At 42.3% G+C, this 22,630-nt stretch overlaps 1 protein-coding gene across 1 annotated transcript in view; it reads right to left on the reverse strand.

The window, feature by feature from the left end:
• LOC149451683 (calcium homeostasis modulator protein 3-like) overlaps window positions 1–22,630 on the reverse strand; it is a 34,993-nt gene that overhangs the window by 9,225 nt on the left and 3,138 nt on the right. The window contains exons 2-3 of the mRNA XM_089690255.1: window positions 22,449–22,489; window positions 13,272–13,554 (exon numbers count right to left, since the gene is read on the reverse strand). Of these exons, the coding sequence (XP_089546381.1) occupies window positions 13,272–13,549 (278 nt within the window). The 5' untranslated portion in view covers window positions 13,550–13,554; window positions 22,449–22,489. The remainder of the gene's footprint in view (window positions 1–13,271; window positions 13,555–22,448; window positions 22,490–22,630) is intronic.

A 22,630-nucleotide genomic window follows, 5' to 3' on the forward strand; every position in this document is an offset into this window, starting at 1 on the left:
CCTGCACTGGAAATCGCAACTGTACTGGGAACCTTGGTTCCCATGCAGACTGCAATTTAACAAATTGTACAGGGACTTCTTTCCTGTGTGTTATGGGGCATGGCAGCCCATTCAATAAATGCGCTCCCGTGCCTGTGCAAATCGTGCCCGCACAGCCGCACAGGTGTGAACCTAGCCTAAGAAGCAGTAGCACTAGAATAGGTAGACTCAAACAGTCTATGGTTCATGGCTGGAAACCATGAAGCAGAAAAAAAGTGAAGGTGGGATTAAGAAGAATACAGTTCACAGCTGGGGACCATGAATCATCTTAGCACAGATAGAAAAATTCTATTCACAAGATCCTGGCAATAATCAGTCCAGAGATTCAGCCTCCAGCACGGTAGTCCAGCCTCCAGTCTGGAAAAGGGGGGTCCAGAGACAAGCAGTCTACCTTCCTCTCAGCAGCCCGATCTATCCCCACAGGGGGAAAAAGACAGTCAGAAACCCAGCCACCATCTGAGCACCCTATTCCCCAGGGATTGGCTAGGCCTTACTAAATAATTAAGGTATTTGAATTCTCCTTCCCTAAGCGTAAGAAGATTCTTCTAGCGGCAGAGGGAAACAATCAAATTCCCAGCTTGTGAAACCCTCAGAAGACCAAACAGAACAAGCCCTGCTCCTGTGATTACAGCAGAAGCCCAAAAACTAAAATGACCCAATAGCCTAATTGGGAGGGCGTTACACATAGGTGGGTATTTTGTACAATCTGACACTGGTATGAGCATTTTAAGTACAGATTTGTTTATAACAATAGGGAGAGGTGTAGGATATTGCAAGACACCATTTATTGTGTATATCTGTAACATTCAAACATTCATAATATTAAGAATAAAAATGTTTCTTTGTATTTGGCTACTTTCAAACCACCCATAGCTTCCACCTTTTGGTACCTCTCAGAGTTTAGTATTTTGACATATAAGCCATGTTCATATATTAAAATTAGAATAGTGTATAGAAAATGAATAGAATAAGATGTTTACCAAACCCCCCCACACAAATAATGAAGAACAATGTACTACTTATTTCCTTTTTTAACTTTTGAAGATGAGTTTCCTTTGAAGATTTGTTTGTATGGACAGCTGCAAACTGCCACCTGTTTAAACAGCATGTACACCAGGCTTATGTTATAAATGCCAATGACAATGCTACTAGCTGTTATATGTGTACAGTTGCAAGAAAAAGTATGTGAACCCCTTGGGATTACGTGGAGTTTTGCATGAATTGGGCATAAAATGTGCTCTGAACATCATCTAAGTCACAACAATAGAAGAACACAGTCTGCTGAACATAATACTACACAAACATTAGATGTTGCCATGGTTTAATTGCACATAACATGTAAACATTCACAGTGCAGGGAGGAAAAAGTATGTGAACCTTTGGACTTAATAACTGGTTGACCCTCCTTTGGCAGCAATAACCTCAACCAAACGTTTCCTGTAGTTGCAGATCAGACCTGCACAACGATCTGGAGTAATTTTGGACCACTCCTCTTCACAAAACTGTTTCAGTGTAGCAATATTCTTGGGATGTCTGGTGTGAATCGCTCTCTTAAGGTCATGCCACAGCATTTCAATCGGGTTGAGGTCAGGACTCTGACTGGGCCACTCCAGAAGGCGTATTCTGTGCTGTTGCAGCCATTGTTTTGTTGAATTACTTGTATGCTTTGGGTCATTGTCCTGTTGCATCACCCATTCTCTGCAGAGCTTCAGTTGGCGGACAGATGGTCATACGTTTTCCTGCAAAATGTCTTGATAAATTCTGGAATTCATTTTCCCATCAATGACAACAATCCGTCTAGGCCCTGAGGCAGCAAAGCAGCCCCAAACCATGATGCTCCCTCCGCCATGTTTTACAGTGGGGATGAGGTTTTGATGTTGGTGTGCTGTGCCTTTTTTTCTCCACACATAGTGTTGTGTGTTCTTCCCAAACAACTCAATCTTGGTTTCATCTGTCCACAGTATATTTTGCCAGTAGTGCTGTGGAACATCCAGGTGCTCTTTTGCAAACTTCAAACGTGCTGCAATATTCTTTCTGGACAGCAATGGCTTCCTCCGTGGTGTCCTCCCATGTACTCCATTCTTGTTTAATGTTTTCCTTATTGTAGATGTGTCAACAAAAATGTTAGCATGTGCCAGAGATTTCTGTAGGTCTTTAGCTGACACTCTGGGATTCTTCTTTACCTCATGCAGCATTCTGCGCTGTGCTCTTGCAGTCATTTTTACAGGACGACCACACCTAGGGAGAGTAGCAACAGTGCTAAACTTTCTCCATTTGTAGACAGTCTGTCTTACCGAGGACACATGAACATCAAGGCTTTTGGAGATACTTTTGTAACCCTTTCCAGCTTCATGCAAGTCAACAATTCTTGATCGTAGGTCTTCTGAGAGCTCTTTTCTGCGAGGCATGGTTCACATCAGACAGTGCTTCTTGAAACCAGTAAACCCAAAACAGGTGTGTGTTTTTTAAGGGCAGGACAGCTGTCAGCAACACATCCAATATCATCACACTGATTGGAGTCAAGGTTGGCTCACTTCTGGCTCCAATTAGCTCTGGGAGAAGTCATTAAGCTAGGGCCTCACATACTTTTTCCTCCCTGCACTGTGAATGTTTACATGTTATGTGCAATTAAACCATGGCAACATCTAATATTTGTGTAGTATTATGTTCAGCAGACTGTGTTCTTCTATTATTGTGACTTAGATGACGTTCCGAGCACATTTTATGCCCAATTCATGCAAAACTCAATGTAATCCCAAGGGGTTCACATACTTTTTCTTGCAACTGTATATGAAATTATCTGTAATGAATATGTACATTCTGTTCTGTATCAAGCTTTGTTCTTTGCGATAATACTTATTATCAAACAGTACAAAAAGCAGAAATGCCTTCGGTTCACACTATGCATTGATCTGAATCGCACAGGAACGCGCTGTGCATTCCTGTGCGATTCATATGTGGGTCTATGCGGTGCAATTTCAAGCCATTTATTTGAATGGGATGAAATCGCACCGCACCACACTAAAAGTAGTGTGTGCACACATAGTGTGTGTAAACGCATGGCAACCACATTGCATGATACTTTGTACCATGCGCTTTGATCTGGGCCTGTGTGGGCAAATGCAATGCATTTTCCACCTGCGTTTGGGGTGTCATTAACTTTAATTTACCCCCGCAGCAGATTGCAAGGGCATTGCAATCGGTATGCGGTGCAGGAAGTCACGCGGGAACGCGGCTCTCCCGCACCGCATTATAGTGTGAACCAGCCCTTAAAGTTTCATCTTGTGATTCACCAATGAGCTAATTGTTGCAACCTGAATCATAGCAGTCTGAAAGGCTCCATCTCATGCAGGCCATATACGGTTCGTTTATCGGCCCATTTTTCATCCGAGAAACGAAACATAGTTCGTTCTGTAAACCGATGTTGCCACCAATGATTGCAAAAATCGGCCGTTTTTCACAAATTTTCCAGCATGACCGATAAACGAAATGAGGAGGAACCGCGAAAATCGGCCGATGCCATTGCCTTACTAACAGTGTGAAAATTGCCCGATTATTCTTTCGGAAAAAAAATCGGCCGATAAACGAACTGTCTATGGCCTGCATAAGTGGTTAAGACAAAGAGGGGTTTACTTACTAAAGCTGGTTTACTCAGAATCTGGTGCACCTGTGCATGATTGCCAATGAGCTTCTAACCTTAGCTTGTTCAATTAAATTTTAGCAATATAACCTGTAAGCTGGTTTCTATGCAGAAGTGCATGAGATTCTGAGTGAACCAGCTTTAGTAAATAAACCCCAGAGGGTAGACATGTGCACGTAGGAGAGTTTCATTTCATTTTGGATGCATTTGTTCACTTAAGAATTTTGTTTCATCATATTCGTACTGTTGATCGATTTGTTTTTGGAATTTGTTTTGTATCTTCGGCATTCGTTTTATATATTCATTGGTCCAGGCGGATTTGAAAAATTTTGCAGTTTTTTCTGCAAATTGCTGTATATTTTGAGTGGATTTGATATTCATATATCAAAACTATTTGAAAGGATTCAATATTTTTGGATGCAATGGAATAAATAATGCAAAATTCGGCAGCCCCGGATTTTTCAAACCTAAGCATTGCATTAGACTGTGGAAATGAACTGAATTTCTGTGACAATTACAAATTCAATATAAATAAAACATTTACTCAAATCCAAATTACTGAACAAATTCCCTATGGGCCCTAACTACTATCGCATCATGTGAATTCATCTGAATGAAACAAATGCATTCATTCATTTTGTTATAACTTTTTTTGGTTTTGTTATTATGTCCATTTGGAGATTCCTATACATTCGAATTTCTAAATATCAAATTATTGTCCAAAAGTCGATTCTTTACAAAACAAAAAACACATATATATTAGTGGGTAACTAGGGGCAAACAGAGAGACATACAGTACAATAAGACTGCATTCACATGGGCATTTATCCACAATGCAAATCCCAGCAGCAAGAATCAACTGATGCCTACTGCTGGGATTGACAGCTGTATGCGAATAGCTCCAAAAGGCTCTTGGTGGCCACAGCTATTCATGACTGTTACCAGCAGTGATCATGACTGGATGCATTTTACAGTTGCCAAGGCTTCTTCACTTATTGTGCCGATCCCCTGTGTTGTTCAGCAACATATTCACCTATTGTAGGGTAACCACCAGGAGACAGGTGATACTGCACCATTACAGTATTACTGCAGTCAATAGAGGCTGTGGTGGGCTTCAATAGCATTCAGCTTGTCAGAGGTAGGAGCAGGTTCCTGGCATATGAATGAACTATGGGGAAGTTTAAAGGAGAACTATAGCCAAAGCTATTTTGGTTATTCTTCTATGGATCACAAGAGTGCAGTTCATTCTGTACTCCTGTGACCCATTTTCAGCTGACAGCGAGCTAAAGCCCTCTGTCAGCTGACATCACTCAGCCGCTCCAGGCTCGGTAAAGATCCAATTGGGCCAGAAGCTGGCTCAGCCTCTCAGCATGCCTCTGAGAGTCTGAGTCAGCCACTCCCACCCCCTCTACAGCCCAGCACTCCAGTTAGCACTGGAGGGGCCAAGCAGAGAGCCAGAGACTGACAGTTATGGCTCTCTGCTTAGTGTGTAAGGGAGAGCTGAGCGATCAGCGGTGTTTGATCACCCAGTTCTTACTGCAGAGCCAGCAAAAGACAGATGCACCATCAGATTGCATCCGGCTAGGTGAGTATACATTTTTTTTTAAGTCCATGCTTCTCTTTAAACTATTTGTATAAAGGAGAATCAAACAAATCATCATCAAACTACTATACTGTTAACCCCATATTTGACTGTAGAGCCTTACATGTGCTCCTAGCAGACCATTGCTTATATTTCAGCACAGAGTGCTGTTATTAGCTCCTCCCCTTTCCCTACACATTTCCCCACCCTAACCTCAGGTAGAACCCTTCTAGAATAGAATGCTAGGCATATTTAGTTTTTTACTCCTTCTGTAGTCAAGGGAGCAGGAATTGTTTGTTCTGGTCTGTTCAGAGTTTTACAGGCTGGGAGTTTGATTGCTTCCCCCTACCCTGGAAGAAGCTTCCAGATCATAGGGAAGGAAATTCAAATGACCATCTTGAATATAGTGAATAGTGTCCAGAAGGTGGCTGGAGGTGATAAATAATCAGAAGCCAGACAAAGCCCACAAAGCTTTAATTTTCAAATCTAACAAACCAGAACTACCAGTCTTGGAAAATCAAGATGAAAATGCTGCTAATAAGATTTTTTTCCTCAACATTCTATAAACAATAACCCATAATGACAACGTGAAAGAAGTTTGTTTTGAAATCTTTGCAATAAATTAAAAAAAAAACACATGTACATAAGTATTCACAGCCTTTGCTCAATACTTTGTTGAAGCATCTTTAGCACCAATTACAGCCTCAAGTTGTTTTGAGTATGATGTTACAAGCTTGGCACACCTATTTTTGGGTAATTTCTCCCATTATTCTTTGCAGTACCTCTCAAGCTCCATCAGGTTGGATGGGGAGCGTTGGTGCACAGCCATTTTCAGATCTCTCTGGAGATGTTCAATCGGGTTCAAGTCTGGGCTCTGGCTGGGCCACTCCAGAACATTCACAGAGTTGGCCCGTAGCCACTCCTGTGTTATGTGGGCTGTGTGCTTAGGGTCGTTGTCCTGTTGAAAGATGAACCGTCCCCCCAGTCTAAGGTCCAGAGCGCTCTGTAACAGGTTTTCATCAAGGATGCCTCTGTATATTGCTGCACTCATCTTTATTTCGATCCTGACTAGTCTCCCAGTTCCTGCTACTGAAAAACATCCCCACAGCATGATGCTGCCACCACCATGCTTCACTGTAGGGATGGTATTGGCCAGGTGATGAGCGGTGCCTGGTTTCCTCCAGACATGACTCTTGGCATTCAGGCCAAAGAGTTCAATCTTTGTTTCATCAGACTAGAGAGTTTTGTTTCTCATGGTCTGAGAGTCCCTCAGGTGCCTTTTGGCAAACTCCAGACGGGCTGCCATTTGCCTTTTACTGAGGAGTGGCTTCCATCTGGCCAATCTACCATACATGCCTGATTGGTGGAGTGCTGCAGAGATGGTTGTTCTTCTGAAAGGTTCTCTCTCCACAGAGAATGCTGGAGCTCTTTGAAAGTGACCATCGGGTGCTTGATTACCTCCCTGGCTAAGGTCCTTCTCCCTTGATCACTCATTTTGGCCGGGCGACCCACTCTAGGAAGATTCTTGGTGGTTCCAAACTTCTTCCATTTACGGATGATGGAGGCCACTGTGCTCATTGGGACCTTAAATGCTGCACAAATGTTTCTGTACCCTTCCCTGGATCTGTACCTTGATACAATCCTGTCTTGGAGGTCTACAGACAATTCCTTGGACTTTATGGCTTGGTTTGTGCTCTGACATGCACTGTTAACTGTGGGATCTTATATAGACAGGTTTATACCTTTCCTAATCATGTCCAATCAACTGAATTTCAAATTCAAATTGTGGAAACATCTCAAGGTTGATCAGTGGGAACAGGATGCACCAATTGCAAATATTTCAAAATGAACTTAATCCATTTTGGAATAAGGCTGTAACATTACAAAATGTGGCAAAAGATAAGCGCTGTGAATACTTACTGGATGCACTGTACATGGAAATTTATACATTAGGTCAGGTCAGAACACCCTTCAAGTGAGTGGATAGAGAAAGATCAGAGAGCTCAAAACACAATCTTTCTTGGCAAAAAAAGAGGATCAAATCATACATACAGTATATGTAAGTGTGAAACTGTTAATAAATGTGGGAAGGATTACAAAAGTTGCATAAAAGAGCTAATCTTATCAATAAACTGTATTTGATTAGAAAGCTAAACCAAACCAAGCTGATGAAATGCCAGGATATGCAGGATTACATAAGGCACACCTTAAAAATGGTTGAACGCCTTAGAGGTATAGGAGAAGACATAAATGATTTTCACGTCACAGCACTATTACTTAGTGGTTTACCAGAAAGTTTTGAAATGCTTGTCACAGCACTTGATACATGTCCAGATGATGAACTGACATTGGAATGTGTCAAGGGCAAGCTTATGGATGAATATAAGCTTAAAACAGAAAGCAGTAATAGTGACAGTTTCTATCTAAAGTCTACTTTAAAGACGAAAAATAGGAATAAAAACAGTAATATGCAACTAGAAACTCGGGATTGCTTTGTGTGCAAGAAACAAGGCCATTTAAAAGCAGATTGCAAAATCTTGAAAGCTAGAATGCAAAAATAAGGTAAACTACCAAAGGCCAAAAGTGTGAAGGAAGAAACTGATTTCTTCAGATAATGAATATGTTTTTCAATCGAAAAGTTGCACCTCATCTTTGCAGGTGTGATGTGTTAATTCAGGAGCTACAAGTTGAATCCCAAATGACAGAATTGTCTTTATTCACCTGGACCAGAGTAAAACAGAAAAAAAAATCACCACAGCTAATGGGCAAATAATGGAATCAGAAGGAATAGGAGACAGTTTTCTTTACTGTGCTATTTCCCAGAGTGTCACCAGAAAGATACCTGTGAAAAATGTCCTGTATGTCCCTGCTCTTAAAACTAATATTTTGTGAAAAGGCTCACAAAACAAGGCTATGTAATAACTTCCCAAGGTCACAGTTGTGCTATCACCAAAGAGAATATCTTATGCAGGCCATAGATGGGTCGAAAATCGTCCGATTAGTCGGCCGAAAATAAAATCGGCCGATTTTCGGATCGTTAGTGGGCGATTTGGTCGGCCGTTTTTCGGTATTTTGGCCGTTTTTGTTTTTTGGTAAAGTTGGAAAAAAATCGGCCGATTTTGCCGATCGGCCGATTTTCGCGGCAATTAGTGGGCAAATCGGCCGATTTTTTACCGATAAAAAATCTGCGCATGAGCAGTGACCTGCAAGAGGAAGACAAAAAGAAGAGGAAGAGGATGAAGAAGAGGATGAAGAAGAAGAAGAAGAGGATGAAGAAGAAGAAGAGGATGAGGATGAAGAAGAGGATGAAGAAGATGAGGATGAAGAAGAAGAGGATGAGGATGATGATGAAGAAGAGGATGAGGATGATGAGGATGAGGATGAAGAAGAGGAAGAAGAAGAGGATGAGGATGAAGAAGAAGAAGAAGAAGATGATGAAGAAGAAGAGGATGAGGATGATGAAGAAGAAGAGGATGAGGAAGAAGAAGAAGAGGATGAAGAAGAAGAAGAGGATGAAGAAGAGGATGAGGATGAAGAAGAAGAAGAAGAGGATGAGGATGATGAAGAAGAAGAAGAGGATGAGGATGAAGAAGAAGAAGAGGATGAGGATGAAGAAGAAGAAGAGGACGAGGATGATGAAGAAGAAGAGGACGAGGATGATGAAGAAGAAGAGGATGAGGATGAAGAAGAGGAAGAAGAAGAGGATGAAGAAGAGGAAGAAGAAGAAGAGGATGAGGATGAAGAAGAAGATGAAGAAGAGGATGAGGCTGAAGAAGAGGAAGAAGAGGATGAAGAAGAGGATGAGGATGATGAAGAAGAAGAGGATGAAGAAGAAGAAGTAGGATGAAAATAAGAAGAATTCCAGTCCAGCAAAAAGTATCTCTGCAGAGAGCTCCGCTATTTCTGACAGTTCTCTGACAGTTCTTTGACATTTACAGCGGTTGAAACATTGTATCTATTTGTTTCCGAATAAAAACATCTGTATCCTAAATGGAAACAAATAGATACAATGTTTCAACCGCTGTAAATGTGAAGGAACTGTCAGAGAACTGTCAGAAATACCGGAGCTCTCTGCAGGGACACTTTTTGCCAGCTGTAGAAGGGATGAAAATCGGCCGATTTTTTTTACCATTGATGGTAACGTCGGCCGCTTGAATGACCGAATTTTCGTTTTTTAAAAGAAAAATCTGCCGTTTTTTCTCCCCATCTATGGCCTGCATTACTTGTAAAGGCTAAAATTACAGATGAACTGTATCAGCTGAACTGTAATGAGGTGGTTAATACTGCTAAGGAGGAAAAACATTCAAACTGCATCCACACATGGCACAGAAGTCCTAACATAATAAAGAAACTGACTTAGAATGACTGTGCAAGTGGAATAAAAATTTGTCCAAGTAATCAAACGATGAAATGTACCAGCTGTATAAAAGGAAAAAATTACAAGAAAAGCCTTTCCAAAGCAAAGTAACAGCAGAGCTAAAAAAAAACCCCTGGACTTAATTTGTTCAGATCAGAAAAATTGACTCCAGGAAAGAAGAGGTATTTTCTTGCTTTTATAGATGACTACTCCAGGTATACCACACTATATATGTTATACAACAAAAGTGAAGTACGTAAGAAACTTAAACAGTATTTGGCTCAAGTAAGCAACAAATTTGGCAAAATGCCGAGTGTATTGCGCTCAGACAATAGAACTGAATATACAGGTGATGGCACACAGGTGATTCTCAGAAAGCATGACATAATATTTCAAACTACTGTATCATACAACCCAGAACAAAACGGGGTTGCAGAGGGAATAAATCATACTCTCTGTGAGAGTGGAAGAACCATGCTGTAGATTTGATGTAGATATGCTAACCACATAATGGGGGGAGACAATTATGACTGTATGCTATTTCCAAAATCTACTACCAGGAAAATTAACTGAGAAAACTTCATATGAACTGTGGAATGGACTAGCCCCACATTTAAACCATCTAAAAATATTTGGAAGCAAAGCCTATGTGTCATGGGTGTGTCTGCCACGAGACAAACAAGGCATTTGCCTTGGGTGGCATTTTTCAGAGGGGTGGTGCAGCCCCCAGGCAGAAGGGACTATCGGCATTGCTATAGGGGATCAATTGTCTCTTGCCAGTGGTGGACTGTATGAGGAGCAGGTGGGCTCAGCTTGACCTGGGCGGGGGGGGGGGGGCAGTTTCAGCTGGGCTGTTCTTGGGTGGGGGGTGGGCTCGAATGGGCTTGGGCGGGGGATGGGCTCAACTATGCTGGGGTGGTCTTGGCTGTGCTCGGCCAAGGGGGCAGGTTCGGCTGTGCTGGGATGGTCTCAGCTGTGCTCGGCCAAGGGGGTGACCTCAGCTGTGCTCGGCCAAGGGGGCGGGGTTCAGCTCAGCTGGAGGGGCAGGTCCGCAGTGAAATCAGAGGTTTTCTCATATTTTTCACAAAACTGGCTCAAAAAACAAACTTACAGAGGTATTTTTTTAGCTCCGCGGTCTCTGACTGTCTCCTGTATCATGCCTGCAATTTCTGACATTCTCTTGTAGTATGTCCGCAGTTCCTGACCATCTCCTGTAGTATGTCTGCAGTTCCTGACCATCTCCGGTATCCTGTCTGCAGTATACTGACCGTCTCCTGTATCTTGTCTGCAGTCTCTGACTGTCTCCTGCATTCTGTCTGCAGTCTCTGACCGTCTCTTGTATCCTGTCTGCAGTCTCTGACCGTCTCCTGTATCCTGTCCGCGGTCTCTGACTATCTCTGGTATCATGTCTGCGGTCTCTGACTGTCTCCTGTATTATGTCTGCAGTGTCAGACCTTCTCCTGTAGTATGACCACAGTCTCTGACAGTCTCCTGTATCTTGTCCACAGTCTCTGACAGCCTCCTGTATCCTGATCCTCAGTCTCTGACAATCTTCTGTATCCTGTGCACAGTCTCTGACAAACTCATGAGATGGAGCTCTAATAGGAAGAGGCGGAGCCTAAAGAGGAAGGGGCAGGGTTTACAGATGAAGGAGTGGGACACATTTAGATGGGGGCGCCAGATTTTAGACTTGCTTAGTGCAGCACAAAACCAAAATACACCAATGTGTACATCCCAAAAGAAAAGTGTACAAAATGGGATGCTTGAGCAAATGAAGGTGTACTTGTAGGGTACAGTGAATCTCAAAAGGAATACAGAATTCTACGCCAAGACAAAAACAAGGTAACCATCAGTATAAGTGTAATTGTCGATGAAACTTTAGTGTGTTCAAAATTTCATGAACTAACGCAAATGCTTCAAACTGAGAGAAATTCCACATCAGTGTCACATGAAGATAAGCAACAAAGTGCCACAAAAATAGAAATTAATGTAGACAGTCCAATTACTCAAAAAGAAAAAAGCAGGCCACAAGAGGCTTGAATCAGGAAATCCACCAGACACAATAAAGGCATAACAGCCAAACGTCTGTCCTATGTTACTTGCGTACCATTAAAACCAGAGCCAGATTCATGGGATGAGATACAAATACTTTCAACCCGTATGAAACAAAAGTGGATCGGAGCTGCTGATGAAGAGATAACCTCTCTTTGTGATCTGCATCTATGGTACTGTAAATCTCTTCTAAATCTATTTTGTCTATAATTAAGTTTCCTATTGGTAGAAAATCAGCAGATAAATAAATGTGGACTGTGCATTGTCTTCAATAGGGATATGTACAGACTCTATGATACTGTGTGTGCTTTTTGGATGTAGGTGATAGTGGTAGCTGTGGACTGAGACAGCTCTCATAGGGTCTCAGAGTACTCTCCACTCCCCTGTCCTCAGCAGAATCCTGGATTGTGAGCCTAAAGAAAAGTGTCCTCCTGCTTTTGCAACATTTTCCCATGCCTTCACCCTCTCCTGTTTAGAATTCTTCAAGCAAAGCGTTTCTAAAACATTTTCACTAGGCTTAATTATTAGAGCTGGAATGTATGGACTGGTGCTTGTGGTGGTGGGCAACCTCTGTACTATTAGGGAAGAACCAGCTATTATCAGTGGCCCCTGCGAGGGTAGAGCTACACTCAGACTCACTGATTTTTGATAGTTCCCAGGTATGGATACCATTTTGGTTCTAGATTTCTCTCCCTCTGCTGTGATCTGGCCAAGCTCAGTACTGTTTATATGTTTGAATAATTAGTGACAGAGCTGGTCTTTTGCAAGCACCTAGAGTCAGAGACAAGTGCTGTCAATCACAATTAATTAGGTATTTGTCTCCTTCAGAGCTGTGTGCTGAAACAGCAGAGGGGGTAAGGCTGGCCATACATTATACAATTATCTGGAGATTTTTGGTTTAGATTTACCAAAAACCATATAATAGGAGGACAAACCTAAACAACACTTTCAGTTGTATCCAATTAGGCAGGCCCTTGCACTACACAGTTGAAGGTAAATCTAAAGGAAATTGGGCAGAAAATTGGAAGATAATTATATAATGTATGGCCAGCCTAAGGGGGCATGCCTGAAACTGTAGTCAAGACTTCTGCTTTAAAGGCATTGAATCTTTGTGCTGAGAAAAGTAAGTTCAGTTTTCTACATGGGCTGTGCTAATCACCCTCAAGATTATATCTTTGGTAAATATGCAATTCTTCCATTTTAATAAAACACTACAGATGAATAACATGGTTGTAATAACCTCTGTGAAACATACATTTGTTTACATTGTACTATACAGTGCTTTCTTTTCCAGAATGATAAATGAATGGTCTTTTTTTACAATAGGATCTTAGATATCTTAGATATAGATATGGAAGCTGTCTGTAGTGTCCCATACCAAAAAGATTAACCTTTTTTTTTATTTTGGTACTGCTGTCTGTCAGAGCAGATATGAATCTGATTGGTTTCTGAAGGGAAATACAGACAATTCCCATTTCATATTTCCTTGCAGAAGGAGTCGCAGTGTGTGCACTAGCACGGGTTATGCATATTTTCAATGTACATTTGCTTGGATTGCTTCAAAAAAGAACTGCAGAAATAAATAAATTCTATAGCTGTACCTTAAAACTTTCCTGTTCTTCTCTCGGTTGCCTTCAGGTCTGGAACATTCTATAGTCAGTGTAGTACAGTACTGGCTTACAATAACACCAACAAAGAAGAATATAAAAGGTGGAGCAAGCAAGACCATCAAGGAATAAGGTTTGTTAAATCCAGATATGCATGGACACTTAAATTCATACAATTTGTATGTGATCATGCTGGTTAGGACGATGAGCCCACAAACCCCATTCATCTTGGCCTCTGTACCTGACTTGAAGTACTTTATGACTCGCTCCATGTGTTCTGGAAAGGAAAAATTGTGATTTTACTTATGTTGTTTTTACAGTGGATGTTGGATGGGTTTTAAAAAAAATATTTTCTAAGACCAAATTATTGCAAAAGTGCCACCTAATATGGTTGGTGGACATACAATACAAGCCGGAGTGTCAACAGTGAAACATTTATATTAGCAGAGGAGGGAAGGAAATAATGCCTCTTAAACCAGAATTGTTTTCTCTACAAAGGACATGACTGGCAGATTGATGGGGGTTCCTTGTTCTTTTCTTCTAGTCAACAGAGAGATACATTATAAAAGTATACATAGCTCGATGGATCATTACGTAACAATTATTACCTCTAAATGCTTTCAATTCAATAATTGGTATTCTTTATTCAATGGGGTCTTTATTATTGAACTATTTTTCATATGTATACATCAACAACAACATACTGCACCAAGCTTTAGGCTAAATTCACACATATTCGGGTCAGGTAAAGCGTGCTAATTGTCTGTTACCCAACCGGCAGGCAAGAAGCACTGCTCTTTATGGAACCCCCATGCATTGGAAAACACGGTACGGTAGGGTGCATGAAACCACATGTTGCCACAGCACCATGTGGTCTCATGTGACCACAATTTTAAAAAAGGGTCAGGGACTTTTTCCCTGTGTTTCCCTGAGGTACAGCAGCCCATTCATTTGGGCTACTGGGCTGTGGGAAACACTACTATGTCTGCTCAAATGGCACACAGGACAAGTGTAAACCTAGCCTTAAAGCAGTCATAAATCTATTCCTGTCAGTCTCTGCCCCATACAGATGCTCATGGAATTTACCATTCACAAAACAGGATTTTCTTTTCTAATGTTAACACATTTCAAAGAGGCTTTAATTACTGCAGAAATAGAATCTATTCCTTGAGCTTTTAATTCAGTGGTTCCAAAACAGGTTGCCTGGTATAATGCTGTCTATGCTAACAAGCATCGTCACCAAGCACGTTTAAAGGCTCATTCATGTGGGAAATTAAGTATGTGCTCCATGCAAAGCCACTGGCAGATGTACCATGTGCTTCCACCTCGGGGCTGCATGCTGGCAACCTTTAGAAGTGGATGCACATGCAGCGACTGCACAGACACAAACTTTGACATGCGGGCAAGAGCAGGTGAATCGATCTGAACACAGAGACTATGTGTTCAGACCTGTGTACCCGCAGCTGCCCGCATGTCAAAGCTTGACATCAGATTGTGTCCGTGCAGTCGCTGCATGTGCATCCATGTCTATGGCCTGCTTGTACACAGGCAGATGCACATGGATGATAGGCTTAGTTGCCCATCTAAATTAGCTCTAATATATTTAATACAGCAAGGTATTTGATGTTATGGCCTTCTTTGTATGCTTGTGGCACAGAGTAATCTAAAAAACAAAAAATATTTTAAATTTAAACTCCAGGCAGTAAAGTTAGTGTCATGCCTTTAGCAATTTGTTCTTTGTTAATTAGGCATTATTAGTATGTTTTATCAGTTTGTAATTCTCTGTTCATTGTGTAACTGCTCCATCTAGTAGCTGTTTGTATACACTGCATCTTTTCACAGTAGAAGTTTGACCCATTTCAGCTTCCATAGCTTGTAGCCTATGAACTCTGATTACATCATCAGCCATGCTCATAGCAGCCATTTCCTCATCACAGACTCCATTCCTGTGGTATGCTGGTAGGATCCAGCCCTCACATTCAGGTTCACAATAGCATCGTCGGTACGTCTACACACATGTCTATATCTTATGCATCTGTCTTTTATGTAACCTACATGTCTTACATGTGTTTATATGTGCATTGCCTTACTGTAATGTATAATATGCTTTGTCACATGGCAGACAGTGTTACTAAGCGCCTTATTTTCTGTTCCTCAGTTTCACCTCTTATATCTTTGCAATAAAGACAAAGTTGGACGTTGCTTCTTTGTCAACTCATTGCCGAGAAAGGTTTAGCTGTCTGTCAAGCTATGTACCTTCACACATAAGGAGGACAGAACAGTGAAACGACGGCTTCTTACAAGCTGGATACGAGGACTGCGACTCCTGAAGTCCTGACTGCAGTGAAACGACGGCTTCTTACAAGCTGGATACGAGGACTGCGACTCCTGAAGTCCTGACTGCAGTGAAACGACGGCTTCTTACAAGCTGGATAGGAGGAACTACGCAGCATCGCCACCCGCAGCGGTTGCAAGTGTGCTAACCCGTTCACAGCATCATCATGTCAGCAAGGGAATCCGGACAGTTCGAGACAAGGTCTCGCATCTCAGTTAACTCCAGAGGCTCAGGGAGATCTTTGAGCAGCTCCACCGTCGCCATTGCCCGCGCGAAGGCCGAAGCCGCCAAAACCCGCGCGACATTTGCCGAACAAGAAAGACAATTAAAAATAGAGAAAGCATGCACGGAAGCAGCTCTAGAAAAGCTAACTGTGGAAAAAGAAGCTGCAGCTGCTGTAGCAGAAGCAGAGGCTTTAGAGGAAGCAGCAAACTTCACAAGCGATAGACTCAGCTACATAAGTAGGCCCGAACCCAGTCTTCACAATAACTCGCAACGCACTTCAGATTACGTACTGCAACATGGTAAGTCAGAAGACGGCCTAAATCCAGGTCCAAGAGCGACATCAACCCCTGCTAAGGAGCTCCAACAGACTCCAGTCATACAACAAGCGACCTCAGTTAACCAAAGACCCTGCATGGAACAAGTCGACGGTTCCATAGAACATCAACCCTCAATGCAACCTGCATTCAAACCCACAAATGATCGCAGTATGGTCAAACCCTTTAAGGAAGAACAAGTAGATGGTGCCTATTACAGCAACAATCTGTCAAACAGAGATACGGGTATGTCAGATTTTCTAAAATTCTTTGCCCGACGTGAGTTAATAACCAAGGGACTCTCCAAGTTTAATGACAGACCTGAAAGCTATAGGTCATGGCGATCATCATTCAGGAATAATATCAGAGATCTGGATCTGTCTGCATGTGAAGAAATAGATCTTCTTGTCAAGTGGCTAGGAAATGAGTCGACAGAGCATGCAAGGCGGATTAGAGACATTAATATTAACTACCCAATCAGAGGGTTAAACATGATATGGGAGAGACTTGAGGAGTGTTACGGCTCACCAGAAGTGATAGAGAACGCACTTTTCAAAAGAATTGAGGATTTCCCTAAGATCCAAAACAAAGATTCCCAGAAGCTAAGAGAACTGAGTGATCTGTTAACAGAGCTACAAGTTGCCAAAACTGAAGGAGACTTACAAGGTCTGGCATTCTTAGATACTGCACGTGGTGTAAACCCCATAGTACAAAAATTACCGTACAACCTGCAAGAGAAGTGGATTGCTCAAGGCTCCAGGTACAAGCAACAGTACGATGTCTCGTTCCCTCCATTCTCTTTCTTTATGGACTTCGTGCACCAACAAGCAAAAACTAGGAATGATCCCAGCTTTAACTTCTCGATGTTTGACACCGCTTACCCCAAATCAGGTAAACCTATCTCACTTCGTAACATGAAAGGTACACCGGTTGCAGTACACAAAACCAGTGTGTCTCTTAAAGACTCCTCAAACAAAACCTACAGTACTACAGAGTCTGAGACGATCTCCACAAAGGACCCATGCAGAGAATGTCCTCTACATAAGAAACCACACTCATTGTTGAAATGCAGAGGATTTAGAGGAAAACTTCTCAGGGATCGCAGAACTTTCCTCAAGGAAAACCACATTTGCTACAGGTGTTGTGCCTCAACCTCTCATCTTGCAAAGGACTGCACAGCGAACATCAAATGCTCGGAATGCAACAGTGAAGTGCACAATACAGCTTTACACCCTGGGCCAGCCCCATGGACTCTCACACCCCCAGACCAGGCTGTAGAGCACGGCGGGGAGGAGGGAGACACAGTACCTCCTGAAGTGACACCCCAGTGCACCCAAGTCTGTGGAGAAGGTCTTAGTAACAAATCTTGCTCCAAGATTTGTCTTGTTACAGTTTACCCCATCGGTCATAAAGAGAAAGCGGTAAGGTTGTATGCCATCCTTGATGACCAAAGCAATAGATCTCTTGCAAACTCAGCCTTCTTTGATATCTTCAGTATTAAAGGACACTGCTCTTCATATTCACTTAAAACCTGCGCTGGTGTGAGTGAAGAAAAAGGCAGAAGAGCTACTGGTTTCCAAGTCGAATCCATAAATAGTGAAGCATCCCTGCAACTACCTACCTTGATTGAATGCAATCAGATCCCAAACAATAGAGAAGAGATTCCTACACCTGAGGCAGCATTACATCATGAACATTTAAAGACCATAGCGCATCTCATACCTGCACTCGACCCAAAGGCCCAAATAGTACTTCTCCTTGGGAGAGATATCATAAGAGTCCACAAGGTAAGAAAACAAATAAATGGTCCTCATAGTTCTCCATATGCTCAGAAGCTTGACCTGGGGTGGGTCTTCATAGGTGATGTTTGCCTAGGAAATGTTCACAAGCCAACCACAGTGAATTCTCTTTACACAAATACCTTGGAGAATGGACGTCCATCCCTCTTTCAGCCTTGTCCTAACAGATTCCTTCTAAGAGAGAAGCCGGCAAGTGTGCTATATCCTGACTTTACAGAAACCGAGAACCACTCTTGCAGTGAAGACCAAGATCACTTGGGGTGCACGGTGTTCCAGAGGACAAAGGAAGACCACAAGATAGCTCCCTCTATTGAAGATGAGGCCTTCTTGGGCATAATGGAACAAGGATTCTTCAAGGATAAAACAAACACCTGGGTTGCACCACTACCTTTCAAAACACAGAGACGTCATCTTCCCAACAACAGGTATCAGGCCTTAAAACGCTTCTGTTCACTTAGACGCAACTTTCAGAAAAGACCAGAGATGATGGAACATTTCTTCTTATTCATGAAAAAGATGTTTGAGAACAATCATGCAGAAGTAGCTCCACCCCTAAAAGAAAAAGAAGAATGCTGGTATCTACCAATCTTCTGCGTTTACCACCCTAAGAAGCCAGGACGAATCCGAGTGGTATTTGACTCCAGTTCACAGTATGAGGGAGTCTCTCTCAATGATGTCCTTTTGACAGGACCAGACCTCAATAACACACTTCTCGGTGTCCTCATCAGATTCCGTAAAGAACCCATCGCTATAGTTGCCGACATACAACAAATGTTCTATTGTTTCCTAGTAAAAGAAGAGCACAGGAACTTCTTGAGATTTCTTTGGTTCAAGGACAATGACCCTACTCAAGACATCATAGAATATCGCATGAAGGTCCATGTTTTTGGCAACAGCCCATCTCCAGCTGTCGCTATTTATGGACTCAGACTCTCTGCTCAAGAAGGTGAAAAAGACTATGGGAAAGACGTTAAGAAGTTTGTTGAAAGAGACTTCTATGTAGATGATGGCTTAAAGTCGCTTCCCTCACCAGAGGCTGCAATCAGTCTACTCAAAAGGACCCAGAGTATGCTTTCCTGTTCAAACCTCAGACTTCATAAGATAGCTTCAAACAGCAAAGTTGTTATGGAAGCCTTCTCTACTCAAGATCATGCCAGTGATTTGAAAGATCTAGACTTAGCGACAGACCCGATACCCATGCAGCGCAGCCTAGGGCTCAGCTGGGACCTCAAATCTGACACCTTTACCTTTCAGGTCGACCAAGAGCAAAAGCCTTTCACACGACGTGGAGTGTTATCTACCATTAACAGTCTATATGATCCACTTGGATTTGCAGCAGATGATCTGCTCTCTGAGCAGATCATCCAAGGTAAGACTCTGCTCAGAGAGTTAACCACAGATACGTGTGATTGGGATTCGCCACTTCCCTCAGAGAAAGAAGCACTATGGATAGCATGGAGAAACTCTCTACAGGCATTATCTAACTTACATATCTATAGGCCATATGCCCACTTCTCCCCTGCAGAAGTTCAGTCTAGGCAGCTGTGCATATTTTGTGATGCTTCGGTAAAAGCAATCGCTGCAGTCGCTTACCTTAAAACTATAAACATTAAAGGTCAAGTCCAAATTGGCTTTGTAATGGGCAAGGCAAAACTGGCACCAAGCCCTGAGATTACCATACCAAGACTGGAACTTTGTGCCGCTGTTCTGGCAGTAGAGCTGGCAGATCTCATTGTGTCAGAAATAGATATAAAACTTGTCAGTACAATGTTTCATACAGACAGCAAAGTAGTATTGGGCTACATTTACAATGAGACTAGGAGATTCTATGTCTATGTTCATAACAGAGTTCAAAGAATTAGGAGGTCAACACAGCCTACCCAGTGGTGCTATGTACCAACTGACCTCAACCCAGCAGACCATGCTACAAGAGCTGTTCCAGCAGCTCACCTTAAAGATACTACGTGGTTCACAGGGCCACCATTCCTCTACAAACCTGTACTTGACACCCTGGAGAAATACTCATTTCAGCTATTAGAACCAAATGCTGATGCAGAGATTCGTCCTCATATTTCTGTACTCACCACAAGAGTTTCTCACAAAGAGCTTGGATCCAAACGATTCAACAAGTTTTCTACGTGGAAATCACTGAACAGAGCTATAGCCGGCTTGATCCACATAGCCAGATCCTTTAGAGCCACACCTACAGGATCAGATCACTGCAAAGGTTGGCATTACTGTCACAAGGCCCATACAGTGGATGAGCTCACACAGGCCAGAGACGTTATCATCCGTTGTATCCAACAAGAGGTTTATACTCAAGAATTTGAACTCATCCAAAATCAAAAGAGTGTTCCTAAAGACAGTTCCCTCAAGAGGCTTGACCCCTTCATAGATGCTAATGGACTGTTGAGAGTTGGGGGACGTATTTCAAATGCAAAGTTCGAGAGTAAAGAATGTAATCCCATAATAATTCCAAGCAACCACATTGCATCTTTACTTGTGCAACACTACCATGAGAAGACTAAACATCAGGGACGTTTGTTCACTGAAGGAGCTTTACGTACAGCTGGATTTTGGGTAGTGGGAGCGAAAAGACTTGTGAGTTGTCTTATTTTCAAATGTGTCACTTGCAAAAAACTACGTGGTATGTTTCAGTCACAGAAGATGGCTAACCTCCCTGCGGACCGACTCAGTATAGAACCTCTCTTTACTAATGTTGGTCTTGACGTGTTTGGTCCCTGGTCTGTCACCACACGGCACACTAGAGGAGGCCAGGCAAACAGCAAACGCTGGGCAGTTATATTTACATGCATGAGTATCAGGGCTGTGCATATAGAAGTTATCGAGTCTTTAGACACATCCAGCTTTATAAATGCTCTCAGACGTTTCATCTCCATCAGAGGCCCAGTTAAACTAATCCGCTCTGATAGAGGTACCAACTTCGTTGGGGCCTGCAAAGAACTGCATATCCCCTCAAACATTGACAGTGACCATGTAGAGAGATATCTTGCCGCCCAAGACTGTAAATGGACATTCAACCCCCCACATGCGTCTCACATGGGAGGCTCTTGGGAGCGTATGATTGGCATAGCTCGCCGGATCCTTGATTCTGTCTTTCTACAGCTGGGAACTTCGAGCCTCACCCATGAAACCCTCTCAACCTTCATGGCCGAAGTAGTGGCGATCATGAACGCCAGACCTTTGACTTCAATATCCAGTGATCCAGAAGATCCCTTCTTGCTCACCCCTTCCACTCTTCTCACCCAAAAAGTCGGTACAGCATCGGCTCCTCCTGGAGAATTTAGTGCTAAAGACTTGTACAAGTGTCAGTGGAGACGAGTGCAGACTCTAGCAGATACCTTCTGGGATAAATGGAGAAAACAATACATCTCTACTCTACAAGTCCGGAATAAATGGCAAACCAGCAAACCCAATATGGAGGTTGGTAATGTTGTTCTTGTCAAAGACTCTCAGTCAAGAAGAAATGACTGGCCTTTGGGACTGATAACCAAGGTGTTCCCAAGTGAAGATGGGAAAGTCAGAAAAGTGGAGGTCAAGGTCTGCAGACAACAGGAGCCCAAACTCTTTCTCAGACCCGTTACTGAACTGGTTTTGTTGCTCTCTCCAGGGGTGATTTAATGTGGTATCCTTTAGATACCAGACGGGGAGTGTCATGCCTTTAGCAATTTGTTCTTTGTTAATTAGGCATTATTAGTATGTTTTATCAGTTTGTAATTCTCTGTTCATTGTGTAACTGCTCCATCTAGTGGCTGTTTGTATACACTGCATCTTTTCACAGTAGAAGTTTGACCCATTTCAGCTTCCATAGCTTGTAGCCTATGAACTCTGATTACATCATCAGCCATGCTCATAGCAGCCATTTCCTCATCACAGACTCCATTCCTGTGGTATGCTGGTAGGATCCAGCCCTCACATTCAGGTTCACAATAGCATCGTCAGTACGTCTACACACATGTCTATATCTTATGCATCTGTGTTTTATGTAACCTACATGTCTTACATGTGTTTATATGTGCATTGCCTTACTGTAATGTATAATATGCTTTGTCACATGGCAGACAGTGTTACTAAGCGCCTTATTTTCTGTTCCTCAGTTTCACCTCTTATATCTTTGCAATAAAGACAAAGTTGGATGTTGCTTCTTTGTCAACTCATTGCCGAGAAAGGTTTAGCTGTCTGTCAAGCTATGTACCTTCACACATAAGGAGGACAGAACAGTTAGAGTTTTCCTTGTCTTATGAAAATGTACCACCCTACATGAATAAATGCAGTGTTATGACTTTTATTTTGTTTGTGATTAATTACAGCTATTATAAGGCTTTGCCATTAATGCTTACAAAATAATGGTGCTCACTAGAACAAAATTCTATAGGCATAGCAATTACAAATGAAAGCAATTATGCTGCATAATGTTAACACAATTTCTGTTTTACTGCATTAGTCGATATGCTTAAGAAGAAAAATGTTTGGTTACCAGTTTTGTGGATGTCTGTTGTTAAAAGTTAAAGCTGAACTCTACAAATGATAAAAAGGACACACATTAATACATCATTAAATGTATCTTTCTAAAATGCAAGCAAGTGTAAGTACAGAAAAATGAGCTGGTATCAGCCTTTTGCAGTCCAGGTGCAGCAGGGCATAGAAAACGAGAGGAAG

The sequence above is a fragment of the Staurois parvus genome, unplaced genomic scaffold, assembly GCF_062004578.1.
Source record: "Staurois parvus isolate SC_StPar_1 unplaced genomic scaffold, SC_StPar_1.0 ptg000525l, whole genome shotgun sequence".
NCBI lineage: Eukaryota > Metazoa > Chordata > Amphibia > Anura > Ranidae > Staurois > Staurois parvus.